At 32.7% G+C, this 20188-nt stretch overlaps 1 protein-coding gene across 1 annotated transcript in view; it reads right to left on the reverse strand.

The window, feature by feature from the left end:
- Positions 1–1942: 1942 nt before the first annotated feature.
- The window catches only part of LOC145297700 (synaptogyrin-2-like), a 132811-nt gene continuing 114565 nt past the window's right edge, over positions 1943–20188 (reverse strand). Inside the window, exons 2-4 of the mRNA XM_080143900.1 lie at positions 15761–15980; positions 7459–7601; positions 1943–3629 (exon numbers count right to left, since the gene is read on the reverse strand). Coding sequence (XP_080000026.1) covers positions 3435–3629; positions 7459–7601; positions 15761–15980 — 558 coding nt within the window. The 3' untranslated portion in view covers positions 1943–3434. The remainder of the gene's footprint in view (positions 3630–7458; positions 7602–15760; positions 15981–20188) is intronic.

The following is a 20188-nucleotide window of genomic DNA, read 5'->3' on the forward strand; positions in this document are numbered from 1 at the left end:
TCTACATTACTTTACTGATTTTTGTCCGTTTATCGTTTGTATTTCATCACACATACACAACATGGTAAATTTGAGCTGACTGGGTATTCTTGTCAGAATACCTTCTGTTAGAGAGTTCAATATAGACACAAAACAAAATAAAATTAATTAGAATTGAAATGTGTGTGTGTGTGTGTGTGTGATAAAGAATGGAAAACGATGTTGGCTTTTTTGTTTCCATACAAACTTCACCAGAAAAATAAAAAAATGTTTTGAAAAAAAAAAAAAAAAAAAAAAAAATAGTGCATAAATTAAAATAAAGACATAAAAAAATTAATTACCAGAAAACTGATTTTTTGAATGGTTACACATAAAAAATTTAACATCCATTCATTTTTCTGATTGACAATTAACTGAAAAAACAATTTTGAAAAATTCATTTTTCATTTAAAATTTTCTGAAGTTTACATCAAATGAAAAGTTCAAAACAGTCTGTCACATTCATTTTTGTCAATAGCCTATGTCAAACTTCATATCATTCATATATATTATTTTATGAGACACTCAGAAAGTACACACACACACACACATTATATATATATATATATATTACATAAACTTCCTCTTAAATACAATGCGTGTACTTAAACATGTTGGATATTTATTAATCCATATATATATATATATATATATATATATATATATATATATATATATATATATATATTAATTGTTGTGTGGAAAGAAATACAATAAAATGCTTCTATAAGAGCGTAATATTTATGAATTTTACAGAAGTTTAGATCTCATGATACCAATGATTTAACAAATGAACTGGAATCTGGTTACAAAAACCTGGATTTAAATTCATTTCTAGTCAGCCAATTTTTAAAAAATCTTTTTTTTTACAAATGCTGGTGAGTGAAGGAACAAACTTAAATGCAGGCTTTTTATTATGTTCCGATTTATTAGTTTATTACCATTCGTAGCACAAAATCTAAACTTCTGTAAAAAATCATAAAATATCTCAAGCATTGAATGCATTTAAAAAGGCATAGTGGACTGTTAGTCCTTTTTTTTTTATGTGTAACATATTTGAAAGTTGATTTGCTCAGAGTTGCATTTAATACTTTGTGAGGGCTTAAACACCTCATTATCATAGAACTATGAATAGGAGATCAATAACAGTGCATGAGACAGGGTTTTCTGGAGGTCAGTCTTCTTCCTTAATCCAGTCAAGAAACAGAAAAGTAGAAAGTGAGATATATATATATATATATATATCTTCTAGGAATGATTTACTGCATGCACAATTGCAGTCCAGAATAAAACCTTAAAAAGTACTCTATATCAAATCACTGACATAATTGTTTCTAGCAGGGCAGGCGAGTTCGTTTACATTAACTATGTGACCCCCCCCTCAAAAAAAAATAAATAAAAATAAATACAGCTCTGCACTATTTCAAAATATCTTAAGACAAAACTAAGATTTTTTTTTGGACAAAATATGTTTAACAAAAAAAGATAAAATAAAAATAACAAAATGTCACCGTTGTTTCTCTGTTAACTTCAAAATGGCTCTATATGTTTATACTAGTTAGAGATATTTTGGTTGCTTTATGCTAAGCGATGTCTTCTGGTCATGAAGGAATTAAACATTATATATACCAATATAAATAAAACAAATAAATTTGCGCAAAACTAATATTACCAATTTTGGAAGAATGAAAAGTTTATAGAATTTTTTTTTCATTAAAATCTCTATAATGGTTTTATGCAAAAAATTGTTTTTGAATAGTTCTAAATGACATTTGAAGATTTCTCTGAAGTTAATACTAATCAATTATGTTTTTAAGAGATATAGAATATTACCTCAAACTACACATCAGAAACTGCTTTGAGAGTTTTATTTAAAAAGCAAGTATAATTAATACTTTTATGGATGTATATGTGTGTATATGTGTATATATATACACACACACATACATACATATAAATATTAATTTTTTAAATCCATTTTAGGCAACGGTTGAAAAAGAATACTTTTGTTGTTTGACATTTGGAAGAGTTTTTTTTTTTTTTTTTTTAAATAGACAAAATTTTTTTTTTTTTTTAGAGTACTGACTATTTTCACAGCACAAATCAAATTGATTATTAAATTTCCAACATACATTTAAATACATTATCTTCCTTTTGTTTTTAATTTTATTTTAAAATCTGAGATCATCAACAATATGGTATTTATCAATATTGTAAATTCATAGCAATGTATATTTTTGTTGTAAATTTGACAAATTAAATAAAGTTTTATTAAGTCTAAATTGCTAAATTATTAAAAAAAGAAATTTGTTAAGACGAAACAAATTTACTTAAAATATTCATAAATTTCAATTGTTTGTATATTTGCATAATTTTTTGTTTTTTTACGAGATATTTTATTAAAAAGCTTGTGAGTGAGATTATTTTTTTTTTCTTTCTATCTTCTGTTTTAAAAACTGTTGATGGGAGAAAATGGTGTAAGTTCTTTGAATTGAAGAAAAAATAAAATGTTAAATGAGAATTTTGTTTGCTAGGTTGAAAAATTTACTATAGATTTAAACAAATGAATAAATTAAGAAATAAAAATGACATTAAAAAATATTTGAGTATATACACTTTTTTCTCCATTAAATAAAAAATAGGTGAAGCAAGAAAGCAAGAGATAGAGAAGAGGAAAAAAAGGAGACAGAGAAAAGGAAGAAAAAGAGAAAAAGAGGAGAAAAAAAAAGAGGAGAGAAAGAGAGAGTAAGAGGAGGAAAAATGAGAATGGAATGCAGTTTCTGGTTTGTTTATAATCATTTTGTTTTTAGATGAGATTGGAACGATAAAAGTCAAATCAAAATGTATGAGGGAGATATATAACACATATATATATATATACATATATATATATATATATATATATATATATATATATATATATATATATAACACCTGATGGCTGAAATAAGGAGAGACCTTTATCGGGAGGGGCAATGGCGGATTGATAATGTGATGAGCAATCAAACCCAATCTGTTTTTGACTGGAATAAAACTCATCATCATTACTATTCTTTGAAGGGTAATGATGATGATGATGATGACTGGCAAAACAGCAGCAGCAGCAGCCACAATACTCACACCAGCATGGACAATGATAGAAATGATAAAGAGGGGGGAAAAAGAAAGTATAAAGATAAAGAGAATGTGATGGTGGTGGTAGTATGGGTCCCACCATCACCTCCACTAATTTACCGTCTCAAATCCCATGACGTCGGAGGGTCACGGTTTGTCTCTTTGGCCATTGTCCTTTTATGCTCCGTTTACCTAACAGCTCGCTCTGCTCACACATCAAATGGTAGGAAATGGGGTGGGTGGGGATGGGGGGCATTATTGGCATTGGGCGCTGGTGGAAGTTCTACATGTCATCGTTTTCATTAGTAAGTGGGGGCCTGGAAGTCTGGAGCTTCTTTCTGGGTGCTGAATGGTGGCTGCTGATAAGGGTCACCAGTTTCACTACCTGGGAAAGAAGAATAGGGGGACGAGGCATTTGGCTCCGGTTCGTAGCCAGTTGTGAAAGCGTCCGAGGCTCCCATACGGTACTTCTGAATAGCGAGGAAAGTGAGTACGCCCTGTGGTAAAGGAAACAGAAAGAAAAATGTGCTATTAGTTTTGAATTGCTTTTCGACAATTTACGATTGCTTCTTCTTCATCATTTAACAAGTCACTTCCACATTAGATGACAGCACAAAGTGATTTCTACCATGAAACTAGCATTTACATTCGTTTCAATGGAATCTATTGCATGGTAAAAGATCAATCGGAAGACTCTTGATGGCATCTGTAAAACTTGCCGACAGAGATATGTGTAGCAATTATACAATTACAATCTATTTTGTGTTATCTCATGTAATGAATAGGAATACATCCAGTTCCTCCACACAAGGATATGATTGGCTAGTGTAAGCTATAAATATGGACGGTATTAGCAGCCTGTGAAAGACATTATTTGTTTGTGGACTGTTATCCTCATGTTCATAGTTCTTTTTTCACAATGTTTCGGCCAACTATTCCTCTGGCCTTTGTCAGGTGGTATCCCCAGTGATTACTGCCTGCCATAGTTGTTGTCGTCTCACCACGTTTTTGCCAAGTAATACTCTAGCTGACTTTGGGTAGGATTGAAACCGCTATCTCCAAATAATGCTCATCTGGAACCATAGAGACTCAACACCTCTATCCACTGCATCATGGGCCCCGAAGAGCAGAGGAATAGTTGACCAAAACGCCATGAAACAACAACTATAAAAACAGTCCGCAAAGAAATAAATATACAAATTACTCATCTCAAAGGATTCCAATCATAAAATAATACTCAATTACTGTAACAAAAAACATTTCTCTACTTCAAACAAAGATATTGTTTTCAGGGAAATATCATCAGCTTATTCTCACTCACAGAGTGATTGATATGTTGTACGGAGAACACTATTGCAGGGGAGACATTTCTGTCAAACTTTCATACTCTTTAGAAACATTCCATGTTCAGGTAACAAGGTGACATATTCTCATCTCACTCAGACTCCATCACACATGCGCATATACTAACTCAACATATTTTTTTGTAGACTTATCTATACAGCTCTTTCCTGATCATGTCTTGTGTTGATGAAACAGTATGAATAAAATCGTTTTAAATTATAGAAGTTTGTCCTTATAACCAGACTATGGTAATCCATTTTTCATATTCAGCTAGGTCAGAGGGATATCAGAAGGATACCGATACAGCAACTCTTTCCTCATAATTCACAACTGTTCTCCATTCCTTACAGATGGTTGGAAGAAAAGAGGAAAACCCAAAGTACTTTTTAGGAATAGGTATTCAGAAATTTACAGTCATGATGTAAGCATTTTCAACTATGAACAGAGAAAGGCCAATCAAACCAAACTAAACTTACTTTGTAAACTAAAACTAAAGTTTAGTTTAGGGTTAGGTTAGTGTTAGTTTCAGGTTAGGTTAACAATTAAAAAGTTCTTATAATGTAGATTGTTCAGTAAAGTTTATCAACGTTTGCCAGTCTCAAAAATGTTTGTTGAAACTCGAAATTGATGATATAAGGACTGAAATTTTTCGGACATTGTTATGGAGTAAGCTGATTTGATTTACACATTCCAAGAATAAATGAACTTATCTGGTATTTGTACAGTTTAATCAAGACATTAAAAAATGAAAATATCGAAAAAAGGTTATATTGTACATATCCGTTTTGGAGTGAAGATTTCCTAAAACAAAATTTCACTTAATATTAAATTAAGTGAAATATTAAAGAATAGTTGTTTTTTTTGACAGTGAAAAAACATGTTTTATAACAGCACATTGAAGGTAGACATCGTTGAATTTTTTGAATATGCCACGGGGAGATAACTCAATTTAAAGCACCGACACTCCCTCCCCCATCTTTAATATTAACTTTTCTTCATAAAAATCAAACCTTTTGCTCGGTAGAACAAATTGTTTTTTCGGTGTAAAGAAAAAAAAAAACACTACTTGATGAAATTAAGTGAAATTTTTTTTTGGAGTACTTCATTCCATAATGGATACGTACAATATAAACTTTTTTTTGATAGTTTCATTTTTTAAATTAAACTGTACAAGTACCAATTATCCAAATAAAATAGCGTTACATTTAAATGTTGTGACAGTTATGGGCCTTAGAATGATCATTTATACTTCTATAAGACATTTTTGTTAAGTATACTACTGTGTTTAGTCTTCATTATTACCGGTCTACAAGGCCACAAAAAATGGCAACTAAGAATTCGAGACTTTTTTTTTTTTTTTTTTTTTTACATAGGCATCACCACTTATCACGGCCAAGAGGCCACTCGAGGATAAGGGTTAAAGAGTGTACACGGAAGACAATTCCATAGGCGTGCAGTTCTAAGAAAGAAGCTTTGCTTATGGAATCTATGCTTAGGTTTAGGCACAGATAGAGAGTGGGGGAAACTAGTGATAGTGTTTTCTGCTAGACAGGTGTTTCTTGTGAAAGTTTGGCGAGGGTGGACCATAGAATGGAGCTCAGCCGAAAATAACAATAAAGCAGAGAAAAACTCGCAACATCTCTTTTGTGAGAAAGAGGTTGCAGGGAAGAAAAAAGGACATCTCCTACAAGGCTACGAAATCTATTTTGAACTCTATCAAGGCAGGATAAGTCCTTTCTAGCAGCTCCTGCCCAGATATGGCAACAGTACTCCATCCTTGGACATACCTGGTTCTTATATAGATAGAGAATTGCATCAGCAGTGAGATATCTACTGGATCGATAGAAGGATCCCACCATTTTTCCAGCAGCCTTGGCAACGGATTTTATGTATATGTTCCATTTAACATCAGGAGTAAAGGTCAAGCCCAGAAGCTTGTCAAAACATGAGGCTTCCTCAAGATGAGAGCCATTCATTTCAACTGATGCCAGATAGGGATCAGAGCGTTGATGATGTAAAGATAAAAGCTTGGTTTTAGATGCATTAAAAGTAACAAGCCGCCTCTTTCCCCATTGCACCACTTGCTCAAGATCAGAGGAGAGAGAATCAGAGAGAACTTGGTCGTTTACAGTCTTAGATGTGCTACCATAGATAGTAGTGTCATCAGCATAGATGTCTATGAATGATGTAAGGATGTGACTTGAAAGATCATTAATATAGATCAGGAAGAGAGTAGGGCCCAGGATGGACCCTCGAGGGACTCCAGCATTAATACTAAGAGCTTCTGATTTCTGCCCATCAACCACTACTCTTATGAACCTATCAGAGACAAATGATTCAATAATTGAAAAGAAATTTCCAGCTATACCATAGCTGGAGATCTTGTGAAGTAAACCTTTATGCCATACTTTATCAAAGGCCTTTGATATGTCAAAAGCAATTGCGCTAGAAAGGTAGCCTCCGTCGAGAGATTCGCTAATCCTATGAGATATAACTGTAAGCATATCTGCTGTAGATCTAGCGGAATAGAAACCATATTGCATGTCACTAAGAAGGTTATTTTTACTGAGATGGTTGATTACTTCTCTATTTAACACAGATTCCAGCAACTTACTCATGACACACAGGAGTCTTATTGGCCTGCACTGTGAGGGAGATGACCGATCACCTACATTTCCACAACAAATATCTGTTCCTAAAAAGTACTGAATCCAAGAAGAATTTTTCAAATAATTCATTGAATTTAATAGAGTTGCAGATTTGTGTACATTAGCATGTCTGCCGGCAAAAACATTAATGGAAATAGAGAGTGTAGAGTGGAAATGTTCACTTTTCTCTTGTACCGATGTCTCCAGTGATAAATACATACAGGAATCTCAGAGGAGATGAGTGTCAGACATCAAAAGTTGCCACATGTGTATATGTTAAATTCTCCACCATCAATCTAATGTTTACATTCAAGAAAAAAAACAAATTACTTACAAAACTTAGAATAGAGAAAAAAGAAAATGCAATTGCAGCTTGAATGTCATCTTTGCCATGGTCTTTTGGTACCATGTCTTTGGTTTTTCTCCAAGAGTCGGCCAAGTAACAGAAACACACAAACCACATAAATGTCCAACCGCCTACAAAAAGATATTGAAATGAAAAATAAAATTATTGAAACGATATACATGTATATATACACGCATTCTTTTAATAAAACAAACTGAAACTATTTTGTTGAAAGATTAATCCTTTACAAAAAAAGCCATATACTTTAGGAGTTGAAAATCTAGTTCTGGATGACCAATTATTCTTGATGCAAACTATTAGCTCTTGGTTAGAAAAGATTAGGAGTCATAGTTTAGGTCACAAAAAGTTTAATGTAACTGTAGTGTAAAGTCTAACCATTATGTGTCATTTCATGGGAAATCAGATCTGGAGGAAGTTTTAAAAAAATTGAAGTACGTCTACATTGTTACACCGATTAAATATTGCTGTTAAGAAAATAAATCTTTATAAAGTACTTACTTATGATAGAAAAAAAATACTGTTATACAAAGTTTAAAGAAATTAATCCAGTAATTTTGTCTCTACTCTTATCTGTAGTTTGAATTTTGATGCTATTAACATCATTATGAATTCATCACTACTTAACTCCATTAATATATCTCTTCATAAATGAAGATTTAAAATGGCATTAGAAAAAATACAACAAAAAAAAAATTGCTAATATTAAATAATTCCTTTTTTTTAATTAAACACAAACTAGCTTAAAAATAAGAATGACGTATATAAAATGAATATGTTTAGAAGACTACAAACGCATTTTTTTTTTTTTTTTTTTTTTTACATATAAACAAATTTGCTTTAATCAAATCAGATATATTTTGCTGCAATACATCCTTGTCAATGAAGAGTGTTTTTTTTTTCTGTTTTTGGTCTGCATGGTGTAATTCTGCGAGCGATCATGTTAGTCAGTGGGTTTTGATAACGGTTTGATTTTTTTTAGGAAAAAGAATAAAAAGAGTCATTAGCAGGGTATCGCATTATCCACACAAATTGAATTAATGAAAATTGTAACCTGCATTTGAATTGTTGCATATTAATTAAAAATAAGAATTATGTTTCTTTTTTACACTCTGTCTGAGAGAGAGAGAGAGAGAGAGAGAGGGAGGGGCTAGTGGTTGATGCACCAACCCAAAAGTGTCAACAAATACTCCATGCATAAGTGAATTGTGGCTTTGTAGAGAAATAAATACTGGCAGGTGAGACGTTTTCTAGCCTGGTAAAAGCAGCCTACCTTTTCAGCGACCTTAGTAAAATCTTCAATGTATTTATAAGATGTCATGTTGCTGAAAATGTCAGGCTGAGGAACTGGAGCGATAATGTAAAATCCTCAGTATTACAGATCAATCAATACATATGACCCATTGACAGATGTTTTTACTTGCCCCAATTGGAAGTTTCTTTTGTTTTATTAACATTCCATTCTGGTTTAAATTTTTATGTATAAAATATCAACATTTATTAGATTAATAGCAGGGAAAAAAAAAATTATGTTAAAAACTAATAGCAATTCAGACATTTTATTATCAGATTTAAATCAACTAAAATTCCTGCACAACTAAAAAAAGCAAAACAAAAGAACTCACATTTATAACTCCATTAAAAACTAAATGTTTGATTTGCTTGATTTGATCAAAATCTAGTGAGAAGATGTTGTATTCCCTTCCCTACAATCCCTTTCTCACATAGAATATGTTGCTAATCTCTCTCTACCCTATCGCTATATCCATGAAAGGTACTCGACATTCACTGTAAGAACTTGTTCTACCACGTTAAAAAAAAAAAAAAAAAAAAAAGGAATTTCCTTTTTTTCTTCATATGACTATCATCAAGAGGAATTTCGATGGACAGTTTTGTTGCAAAGGCTTCTTATTTTTGGAACACATTACTGCAGTACTGCTTCCTTGCTTAATAGAAACTGGTCCTCTTTAATAAATTCTCATCAAAAACTGCCCCATAAGTAATAATCAGTTCATACCATTGATTGGTGCTAATATTTCCATAGAGTTCCTAATGTTTCGGTTGGCAATCACTTCATTTTCATTAACCCTTATCCTTGAGTGGTTCCTGGCCTTGATAAGTGGTGACTCAGTAGTAAAAAAAAAAAAAATAAAATAAAACAAATACAAGATAATGTGCACAGATTTTATGATTTGGCAATTTATAAAAAAACAATCCCTTTCTAAAAAAGGGAGGTAATCGCGTGTGAGTTTGTAGAAATTATGTCCCTTGTTTTATGAAATGACGATTGCCAGTAGTAAACTAAAATCTGACATTTACTTTTAAAATATACATGTCTAAAAAAAAAAAAATTCTTTCAAGGATTCTCAGAGAATGCTTCTGATAATCAGTTAAATCCAATGGGGATAGGGAAGGAGGTGGGGACGGGGGCAGTTGGGTCAAAATACTACCTTTATCTTATCTCTCTATGAAGTCACCATTTGTGCTCACACACCGAGTACTGTTGCCAGGGTCTCTCCCTCTTAGATAGGGTGCAAAAAAGAGTTTCTAACTTAATAGGCCCAACACTGTTTGCTAAGCCCCTGTTCCATTGCTAGTGTTGCATTCCTGTGCTAGTTTTACAAGTATTTCAACAAAATATGCTCACATGAACTTACTGCAACATGACTACCTTCGACCACCCCATTCCTTTACTGTAGAGCTTCCTAAATGCCAAAAGATTTCCTCCTCTAAAACTTTCCTTTGCTTCTCTTTGGAATTCCCTTTCAGTTTCCAACATGCAGAAATTTAAATTCAATACGCACAAGTATCATGCTGTCCACTTTTACACATATGTTGCCTCTATAAATCTAGCCTGTTACAGTTGCCTCTTATGCTTCTGTAGGAGTATGCTTTGTTAAGAGTAAAAGAAAAAAAATCAAAAAAATCAAAAGACTATCAATATCCTATCTCTCTAAAGTCATCATTTGTGTCTATGCATGGAGTATTGTCACCAGAGTCTCCTCCTCTCTGATAGGGCACAAAAAGGAGTCTCAAATCTAATAATTCCTACACTTTATCAAGCGCCAGTCCCTCTCACATCGCTGCATCCATATGCATGTTTTACAGGTGCTTCCACAAAACATAATCCAATGAACTTACTGTACCTTTCCTCTCAACAAAATACTCTCAAGCCACACAACTAGCAGCAAAATTCCATCCCTTCACTGTAGAAGTTTCCAGATGCTAGAAGATTTTCTACTCTAATAGTTTCTTTCCTCAGTCGGCTTATACAAGTAGCCCAATCTCTCTAATCTTTCTCTTAATGACCAACTGACACCACAAGACAAAATGCAATTCTTATCCCAACGATATGGCGCTACATGCCACACGTCTCACAGATCACTGACACAAGTTCATGACATGTTTACGGAAGAGAGAACAATAAGCAAAGGGTTATGGCCACCACGTTCCCGGGACTTGTCATGTATTTTTATCTTTAGGGGACTTTAAAAACAAAAAAGTTTATGCAAATATTCCTCACAATCTAGACCAACTAAAGGAGAACATTACCAACGCTATCAGGAGAATCACCAGAGACGATCTACAGGCAGTATCTGCAAACATTGTTGAACGTGCCCAGAGATGCATAGATGTCAATAGGGAACACTTCCAGAGGTAATTTAAACAATAAAAGAATGTTCATCCTCTTTATTACATTTCCGCGCTACTTTTAAGTGAGCCACCCTGTACCTTCGGAATTCCCTCCTTGTTGCCCCAACAATATCAACATGCAAACATTTTAATGTCATGTGAAATAACATCTTGCTAACTCCCCACCCAGTTGGTTGCCCCTATAAATCTAATCCTTATCACAGTAGTTATATGCCTTGTTTGAAATGGACAAAAGTAAAGACAAGTTTTTTTTTCAAACATTTAAAGATAATAGGCGAATAGATACTTGTGCTAAAATGTTAAGAATGAAAGAAAATGATTAACTTATGTAAATTTTAATAAAATTTTAAGCTTACACAACTTTATATAAAAAAAATACTCCTTCCTTTAATGCTCACGTCTATGAATACAATTGTGTGACGATTGTGTGTGCATGTTTCTCGTCTATGACTCGCACATCTTTTATTTATGTACTGTTTATCTATTGTTTATTTAAATTTAAAAAAAAATGCTAAAATAAACTTTAGAAAAACCATTAAAAAAATCATTAAAGAAATTACTAAATGAATTCTGCCACAATGCAGTTCCATTTCTTCCTAAACAAGTCCGCTATCTTAATCTTTTGTCAATAGTTGGGAAAATATGAATTACTTTGTGATGTTTATAACTTTAAAGGAATTTGGAAGCATTTAAACTGATGTTGAGAAAAAAAAGCCATTTTCAAAATCTTATCAAATCCTCATATATTAAATAAATGACATTCAATGATTTTATAAATAGAAATTAATTAACATTACAATAAAAAATTAGTTGTAGTTTTATAATTTGGTTCAAATAATAATTTAATAACATTTTCATTGCTAAAGCTAATTTGACAAATGGACAGACACTCATATCAGAGATGAAAGTGGAAAAAATGGTGGAAAAAGGCAAAATTGTTACATTTCCCAACTTGAAAAGGGTGGGGGTATGCCCCTCTCCATAAATTTCCCAACCTAACAGAGCAATAATCAGATGGATATACAATGTTGCTGCATTAGTTCTGATATTCTGTTGGGGAGGCTGAATATACCAAGGCTTGATGAATTTCTGACAGCCAGCTACATTTATTTACCCACTTACCCCCCCCCCCCAAAAAAAAACTTGGATGCAAGCCAACAAGGATCTTAGACAATGGAATTTAAATGGAATTGATCTTAAAAGCCAACAAGCTTGAAGATGCGAGAAAACCTAGGACTTTGCATCAAAGGAAATAAGATAAAGTGAATATAATGATAACCATGAACTTTTAGATGTTCACTTTTTTTTTATATAAGTCTAACGTAACCCCTCCTCTCTTGATATTTTTATCAACATCTAGCGAAAATAGCTCTGTTCAGAAATAACCTTTTCAGAGTTTATTGAATAGAGATCATTTTATATTAATCTTACACAGCAAACTGAACCCCCTTTTAAAAACTGAATAGATAACTAAAAAAAAAAAAAAAAAAAAAAAAAATATTACTATGAGTAACAAAAGATTTTAAAAAGAAATACCACTGGAAAATTAGGCAAAATAATTTATTTTCATTTATTTACTCACTAGCACGGGGGTAGGAGTGGGAGGTGGGTGTACGCAGTGCCCGGCTTTGCTCGGTTGTAAAATATGCTTAAATATGGTATTTTAATTTGTCCAGATTTCGTATATATTATTATAAACTTATGATTTCAAAAGTAAAAAAAAAAAAAAAAAAAAAGTATTTGGGTACCATCAGCTGGAATCGAAACCCAAACTGTAGCATTCAAAGCTGGTGATGTTACAACTCTATCAATGTGACACACATATGAACTGACTAAAAATTTTAAATAAATCAAGATGAATGTACAAAGTGTATAACGTTTTTTTTTTCAATTTTGACCCATTTTTGATCCCTTGAAAACTATTTTAACCGGTTAAAGACCCATATAAAAAATCCAACGACTTTTAGTTTCAGAAGAGAGAGTTCGAAAATATGGAGACATACAGATATATAGCTTTTTATATATTAGATTTCCAACCTTTTTGCATAAAAAATTAATATTTAAAAATTTAAAGCAACTGACTGTCAGTAAATCTATGTTCAGCCATTTTGATCATTGGATTCATTATTCAGTCATTATTTATGCTAAAGTAAATTTCTTTAAACTTCTTTTAAATGTTAACATTTTTTTTAAGTGCAAATAGAGCAAAGTAAACAAATTGTTTATGATTTATATATTTTCTATTAATCTGAAAATTTTGTTTTTTCTAAAAGATTAAATAACAATTTTAGAAGATCGTGAAAGATTCCCCAGAGATATCATGTTACATTAAACCACCTACAAAAAAAAAAAAAAAAAAAAAAAAAAAAAAAAAAAAAAAAAAAGCAACAAAGTTGATTAGAAAAAGTGTAACCTGAAACTTTGGTGATTGCTTAATTAGCAGTAAGAGGCTAGTGATTCGTATCCACTTATTTTTAAATATTTAACATTAATTATTTAATGTAATAAAATGTGCATATGTCTCATCTTACATCTGTCCTGTGGTATTAGACATCAGTTAATAAATATTCCACAAATTTCAGTTTCTTTTGAATAGTTTAGAGTTTTTTGGGGGAGAGGGGGAAAGAATAATGTAGGCACAGCTACTTATTTGAAAATTCAAATATTCCAAATTTGTATTGAATTTGATCTATACTCATTAGACACCAATTAAGTAAAATTACCTGAATTTCAATATATTCTTAAGACCCTTTAAGCTTAAGCCTTAAATTTGAGACATTGTCTTATGTCTAGAATCCTTATTTCAATTTTAATCAAAATCTTTTATATGATTTTGATTAAAATTGGAACAAAGATTCTAGACACAAGGTTTTTATATTTTGATTTTAATCTTCAATAGGAGATATAAGTGTTCTGTAGAGTTTAGAAAATAATATTACTGATCAAACATGAACAAAATACCAATTCATTTCCCTTAGAGTTTAATGCCACCCTTTTGTGTTCAGTAACACTTACCACTTCGCTTGGCTTATCTTATTCTCTTCTATAAAACATGTCAGACCTCTTATATCTTTTCTTGATTTCCCTGCACCGGTAGCAGAGAGAGCAAACCTTTTGTTTCTTTGAGGTGAGGTTGTTTATAGCATTACTACTACAAAAAGTGGTACAAACGTTTATCTGTCCTGGGACGAGTATTCTAGATCTTTATAAAGGGCAAACAGATGATTTTGTTCTTATAGATTTGATATGACATCTTCTGTACATATAAAGACAAAACGGCTGTATGCGATTTTTTATGTCCAGCAAAAGCTTTTTTTTGGGAGGGGGGGGTTATTATTCATTAGAACTTTTATATACTCCCGAGTCCATAATATTTACGATCTGTGAAGGGACATCGTCTCTAGATTTATTTTGATCGACTTTTATAAAATTCACGCTATTCCTTCCTCTCACGTGTTTGTTCAGCTTTTTCGCATAAAAGCGAAATAAATCAAAAGTGAAGGTAGCTACTCGGCCTTTCACGCCAGGACGTCAAGAAAACAATCAGCTTTGATCAATGTTGGGGAAACACCTCATATCAGACAATTGCTATTCATTTGGACACTCCCTTTTTGTGGGGAGCTGGTTTTCGCTAACATTGTGGGGAAATGAAACGATGGAAGACTGAACTGGCCTCCAGCCAACTTTGATTTCTGCAAGTCAACTTTTTCATTGACATCGCTAAATTTCAACGCTTTTCACTTCCTATGGCTCATAGTGTTGCGGTAAAATTTCATGTTTTCTTTCACTTTCTTTTCTGCCTTCAGGTTTGTCACTTTTTTTTCTTTTGCACCTACAAACACCCGGGCAATGCCGTGTATCCCTGCTAGTCTATTATATAAAGGGGACCTGCTTGTGTGTATTTTTGTATGTCTGCTAAAATCTTTTGTCATTTGTGTCCAACTGGATCGAAACTGGTACCATCTGAAAGGGCAATGCTCCAGATGCATATGTGAAAATTAGAAAAAAAAAAGATTCATTCTGTGGCAGTCAATTGGACACCTTTTTGGAAGGGGGATCCATTTTTTTCATTTCCGTTTTTTGCTAGTCATGCATGCGTATTAAACTAAAACTATGCTTGAAACATTTATTTTGCAATGTCATGATGTCATAAGCACTTGTGGCCATGTCGGCAAAAGTGTTTGTCAGTAAATTTTTGCCTTCTTCCTCTCTTTCACATTTGAGCTTGTTCACTGCTGCTCACAGTTGTTTTGATTTATTTTTTTATGGGGGAGGGGGAGAGGTTTCAACTCACGGGCAACAAAAAGTGCTCAATATCTGGACAATAGCATCTTCTCTTCATATTCCTGCTTTTGAAATATCTGGTGGTGAGGTTGTCACATAATTTTTACATTTTTGTGTTTTTATCTGTTTTTAAGTAGGCTTACCGTATCTTTTATTTTGAAAATTGTTGTGGCTGTATCAATGTTGCCTATGATGGAGTCGACATATAATAATGGAACAAGAGCTCAATATCCTTAGTATAGCAGGTGTGTCCAAATGGAACTTCATGTGAACCCGAGCAATGCCGTGTATCCATACTAGTATAAATAGAAAAGAAAGTTTTCCAATATCTTACCTGAGAAACCAAGATCTCCGAGCACAGCATATTTGCGATGTTGTACACTGCTAATGTTGTTGAACATCGCATCGATTACAAGGAAAATGACGCAACCAAGGAATGCCAAGACGCCAATCGCCGAGCCAAAACGACATGCGTTTGCATCAAGATTAAACCGGCAAGTTTCGCTATACCAGCCTCCGGATGATATACAACCAAATACTACTATGGCGAATAACTGAAAAAAATACAAAATTTTAAATTACTTACATTATACAGGTTGGAATGATATCTTACATAAAGACTTTGTCTATCTGTGTCCATCATGATTTTTTTTAAATGATATAAATACATTGTAGAATTCGTCTCATTTAAAAAAATTGTAATTTCTTTTAGAAATGGAGAATATTGCATTAACAATAAATACATTTTCAACAAATAAAGTGGGTGCCATGACTGAAAATTGAAACAAAAAGATCGCTAGTTTGAGATTCTACTCACTAATCTATCTGAACTTATAAATATAACTAAAAAACATTATCATAGCAAAATAAGTATAGATTTATAGTGATGTCATAAATGTATGATTTATGTCATAAATTCAAACATAAGCAATAATAGGAAATAAACGAATAGTTAAACATTAGTAAAATTTATGACTTGAAAAATATAAAAAAAATTTGTAATAAGGGAACTTAGGCTTGGAGTATGCAATGGCTCTCATTTATTCTCAGGCAGGAGGGGTGAAAGAAATTCCAGGTGTGCCTCTAGAGAGTGTGGGATTTTAAAAGATTTGTTATTTGATAAATGTCACTTAACTTACACCAACCCATAGTTAATTAAATAAACATAATAGAAAAAGGAATATGGTGCTTGCCAGGTCTCTCGGATATCTATATATCTATAAAAGTGAACGTGTCTGTCTGTCTGTCTGTCTGTGTACATTTTCCTACGCAATAACTGTCAATTTTTAGTCTATAGACTCGAAATTTGAAATACCGGGTACTGAGATTTGGGAAAATCGATGTGACGGGTGTCAGCCAGAAATTTGGCTGTTAAGGGGTCAAATTTCAACGATTTGACCTTTAAGAACTCTACCAAACTCCTCTGACAATTTTGGGTATAGACACTTGAAATTTTAGATATAGGTTCCTTGAACCTGGATCTAACTTAATAAAGTGATTTGAGCCCGAAACAATAAATTTTAAGGGGTCATAATAGGGGTCAAAGTTTTAAAAAATTAACCATTTTTTTTTGTTTTTTTGCTTTTTTTGCACAGCATACACCTCCAAACACCCGAGCAACGCCGGGCACCCCTGCTAGTATATATATATATATATATATATATATATATATATATATATATATATATTACACACACACCCAGTGATTATCAGTCTTACAAAATATTATGAGATGTAATATTTTACATTTTGGATTTGAAGTTCAATATCCGTTTTTCTGCCTCAATATCTAATTTCCCTTATTCTATGTAGCTAAAATGATTTAAAAACTTAAAAAATTTAATTTTCTATGTTTATTGCCTTTAGCAAATAAGGTGCAAACCATTTATAATATTTGCTAATATTTTTCCTCTGAGGAGATAAATAAACATCAAAAACTCATGGGTTAAGGAAATATATTTATTAAACTGTATTCTTTGTTTGCCAACAATAAAAATTCTACATTAGAAAATTAACCTTTTCAAATCCTAAAATTTAAATACTTAAATTATGATTTATTTCCTCTATCTTAAGCTATTTTGTAAGACCGATAATCACTGGATTTGCATACCAGTAGATATATTGCATTTCATTATTCTGAATAATTATATATATATATATATATATATATATATATATATATATATATATATATATATATATTAATTAGATGTGTGCAGGTATAAAAAGTTATTTATATTTACTGAAAAAAAAAAGTTATAAGCCCCTTTAAGTAAAATTAAAGTCAAGCCTTATTTGTGAATTGAGAATCAGACCACAAATAGTTACATGCATCATTCACAAACTTATTTGTTTGAATACTTTCATCGCTGTCTGAATTATAGCAAGTCTGCTTAAACGGTTTCATAAGTAACTTAATTCACTTCCATTTAAATGTTAATTCCTGATGACCGAGTGGAAGAACACCAGTCTGCAAATCCATAGTTGACAGGGTTTGAGTCCTGTGACCAGCAGTAATTATCACTTCTTGCACTGAGGATTGCATAGGTATAAAAAAGAACTAATATTTATTGAAAAAATAAATAAATAAATAAATAAATAATAATATATATATATATGCACATACTTATTCACAAATTACACTGATATGGATCAAACACATTCCATCCCATTCCTAGCAATAGAATACTAGCTAAAATTGCTCAAACATAACATTTTATGACTATGCACTTAAATTTTAGAAAAATGTTCAACACCACACACATTGCTAATTATTTTAGGTGTAAAAATTCAATGAGGTAAGAGATATATGGATAGACTTGTGTAAACATTATTTCATTTCATCAGCTATACTTCCCTGCCCCTACAACTAACGCCCACACATCTTCTCACAGAAAATTCTGTTCTTTTAGAAAGACTTTTTAAAGACATTTTGTATTCCTGCATGCCAACAAGTAAGAAATACAAATTACATAAACATTTCCGCACTAATTGTTTTTATGCATACATATAAGCACTCCTTATTTAAACATTTGTTTCTCATGCAATACATGCATATTTATCACTCCCACCCTCGTCCTCCAGATGTACATTTCAAACATCACTAAATTGTTTGTCTTCTTCTATCTTCTATTATATCAAAGCAAAAATGTGTGTGTGTATGTGCATTTTTTGTATCTCCAGCAAAGGGTTTTTTTTGGAGGGGGAGGGGGTCACTAATTCTTAGAAATTTTTATATACTCCCTAGATTATAATATCTATGATCTACGAAATAAGGTTGTCTATCTTTTATTTCAGTAACTTTTACACACTATTTTCACACCATTTCTTCCTCTCAGTCTGTTTGTTTGGCTTTTCCATATAAAAGTGAAACTGAATCCGTTACAAACGAAGCTCCCTGCCACTCATGCTACAGATTCAGAAAGCAATTAGCTTGGATCAATGCGGGGGAAAACCCTTCATATCAGACAATTACTATTCATTTGTACAGTCCCCTTTTATGGGGAGCTGATTTTCCCCAAACTTGGGGAGAAACAAACAAATACGCAGAAACTGGCTTGCAGCCAAAGTTAAGTGCGGTGTGATGTCCGACCCCATTAAATTTACGCACCTGTGTGAACACATTCACTTAACTTTTTAATCGTTTAATTTCAACCATTTTCATTTCTTCTGCCTTCTTAGCATCGCGGTAAGTTATCAAGTTATCACTTTCTTTTCTGCCTTTGCTTCAAGGCGGAAGTTCGAGCCTACCTGCCTACCAAAACTTTTTTTCCCTCCTCCCTACACACACACTGACAAACACCCAGGCACCTTCACTAGTCTATAAATATAAAAACCAAAACGTTTGTGTGTGTGTGTGTGTTTTCGTGTATGTCCGAGAAAGGCTTTTTTCCGACGCCTTCTCGTGAGTGTCGCTTCTTAAAACTTTTTATATCACATCTAAATCATAATATGTATGAGTTAACAACGGGGGGTCGCCTGTCTATTTAATTTGTCCGACTTTCAAAAGATAAATATTCCACATATTTGGATCGCCGCATATTGCTTTCACTTTTCACTATAAAAACAGCAAAACTGGATTTGAATCGGATGTAAACGTCACTGTCAACTATCCCTCAGTAAAACGATTTGACCTCATGAAAAACTGCGGAATAGTGTGATGTTTGACATTCACTTTTTAATCGCTCTTACATTGACTGTCGCTGTAGCACAGGTGTTCAATTTCAGCCTATGGGCCTCAAGGCTCCGGGTTCGAGCCGACCTGTAACCAAGCCCCCCCCCCTCCTCATTTTTTTTTTTTTCCATTTTTAAAATCGTTTTTTTTTTTTAATATTTAAACAGGGTTAAGTTTCCTTTTTGTTCTTTACTCCCCCCCCCAAAAAAAAAGATGCACACACCTACAAGCACCCGGGCAACACCGGGTACCCCCCCCCCCCGCTAGTCTAATATATAAAAGGTAAAATGGGCGTGAGCATTTGTGTATGTCCATGAACGGCTTTTTGCATCGGCTTCTCACGTCGGTTAGGTTCCGCGAAAAGTTTTCACATACTTCCTAGATTATAATATCTCGCATTCGCAAATGGACATCATCTCTATCTTTTTTTTTTGATCGAGTTAAACAAAATTCTCACCGTGCTGTCGTCTCCAGCGTTTATTTATACGAAAAAGACAAAGTGAAACTATTGGAACACAACCACCTGGCCTTTGGGGCAGGTAGTATCTGTTTTGTAATTGATCCTTGGTCAATGTATGGGAGCTCTTC

This window comes from Euprymna scolopes, chromosome 18 (genome assembly GCF_053919585.1).
Source record: "Euprymna scolopes isolate OS-2025 chromosome 18, ASM5391958v1, whole genome shotgun sequence".
Taxonomy (NCBI): Eukaryota; Metazoa; Mollusca; class Cephalopoda; order Sepiida; family Sepiolidae; genus Euprymna; species Euprymna scolopes.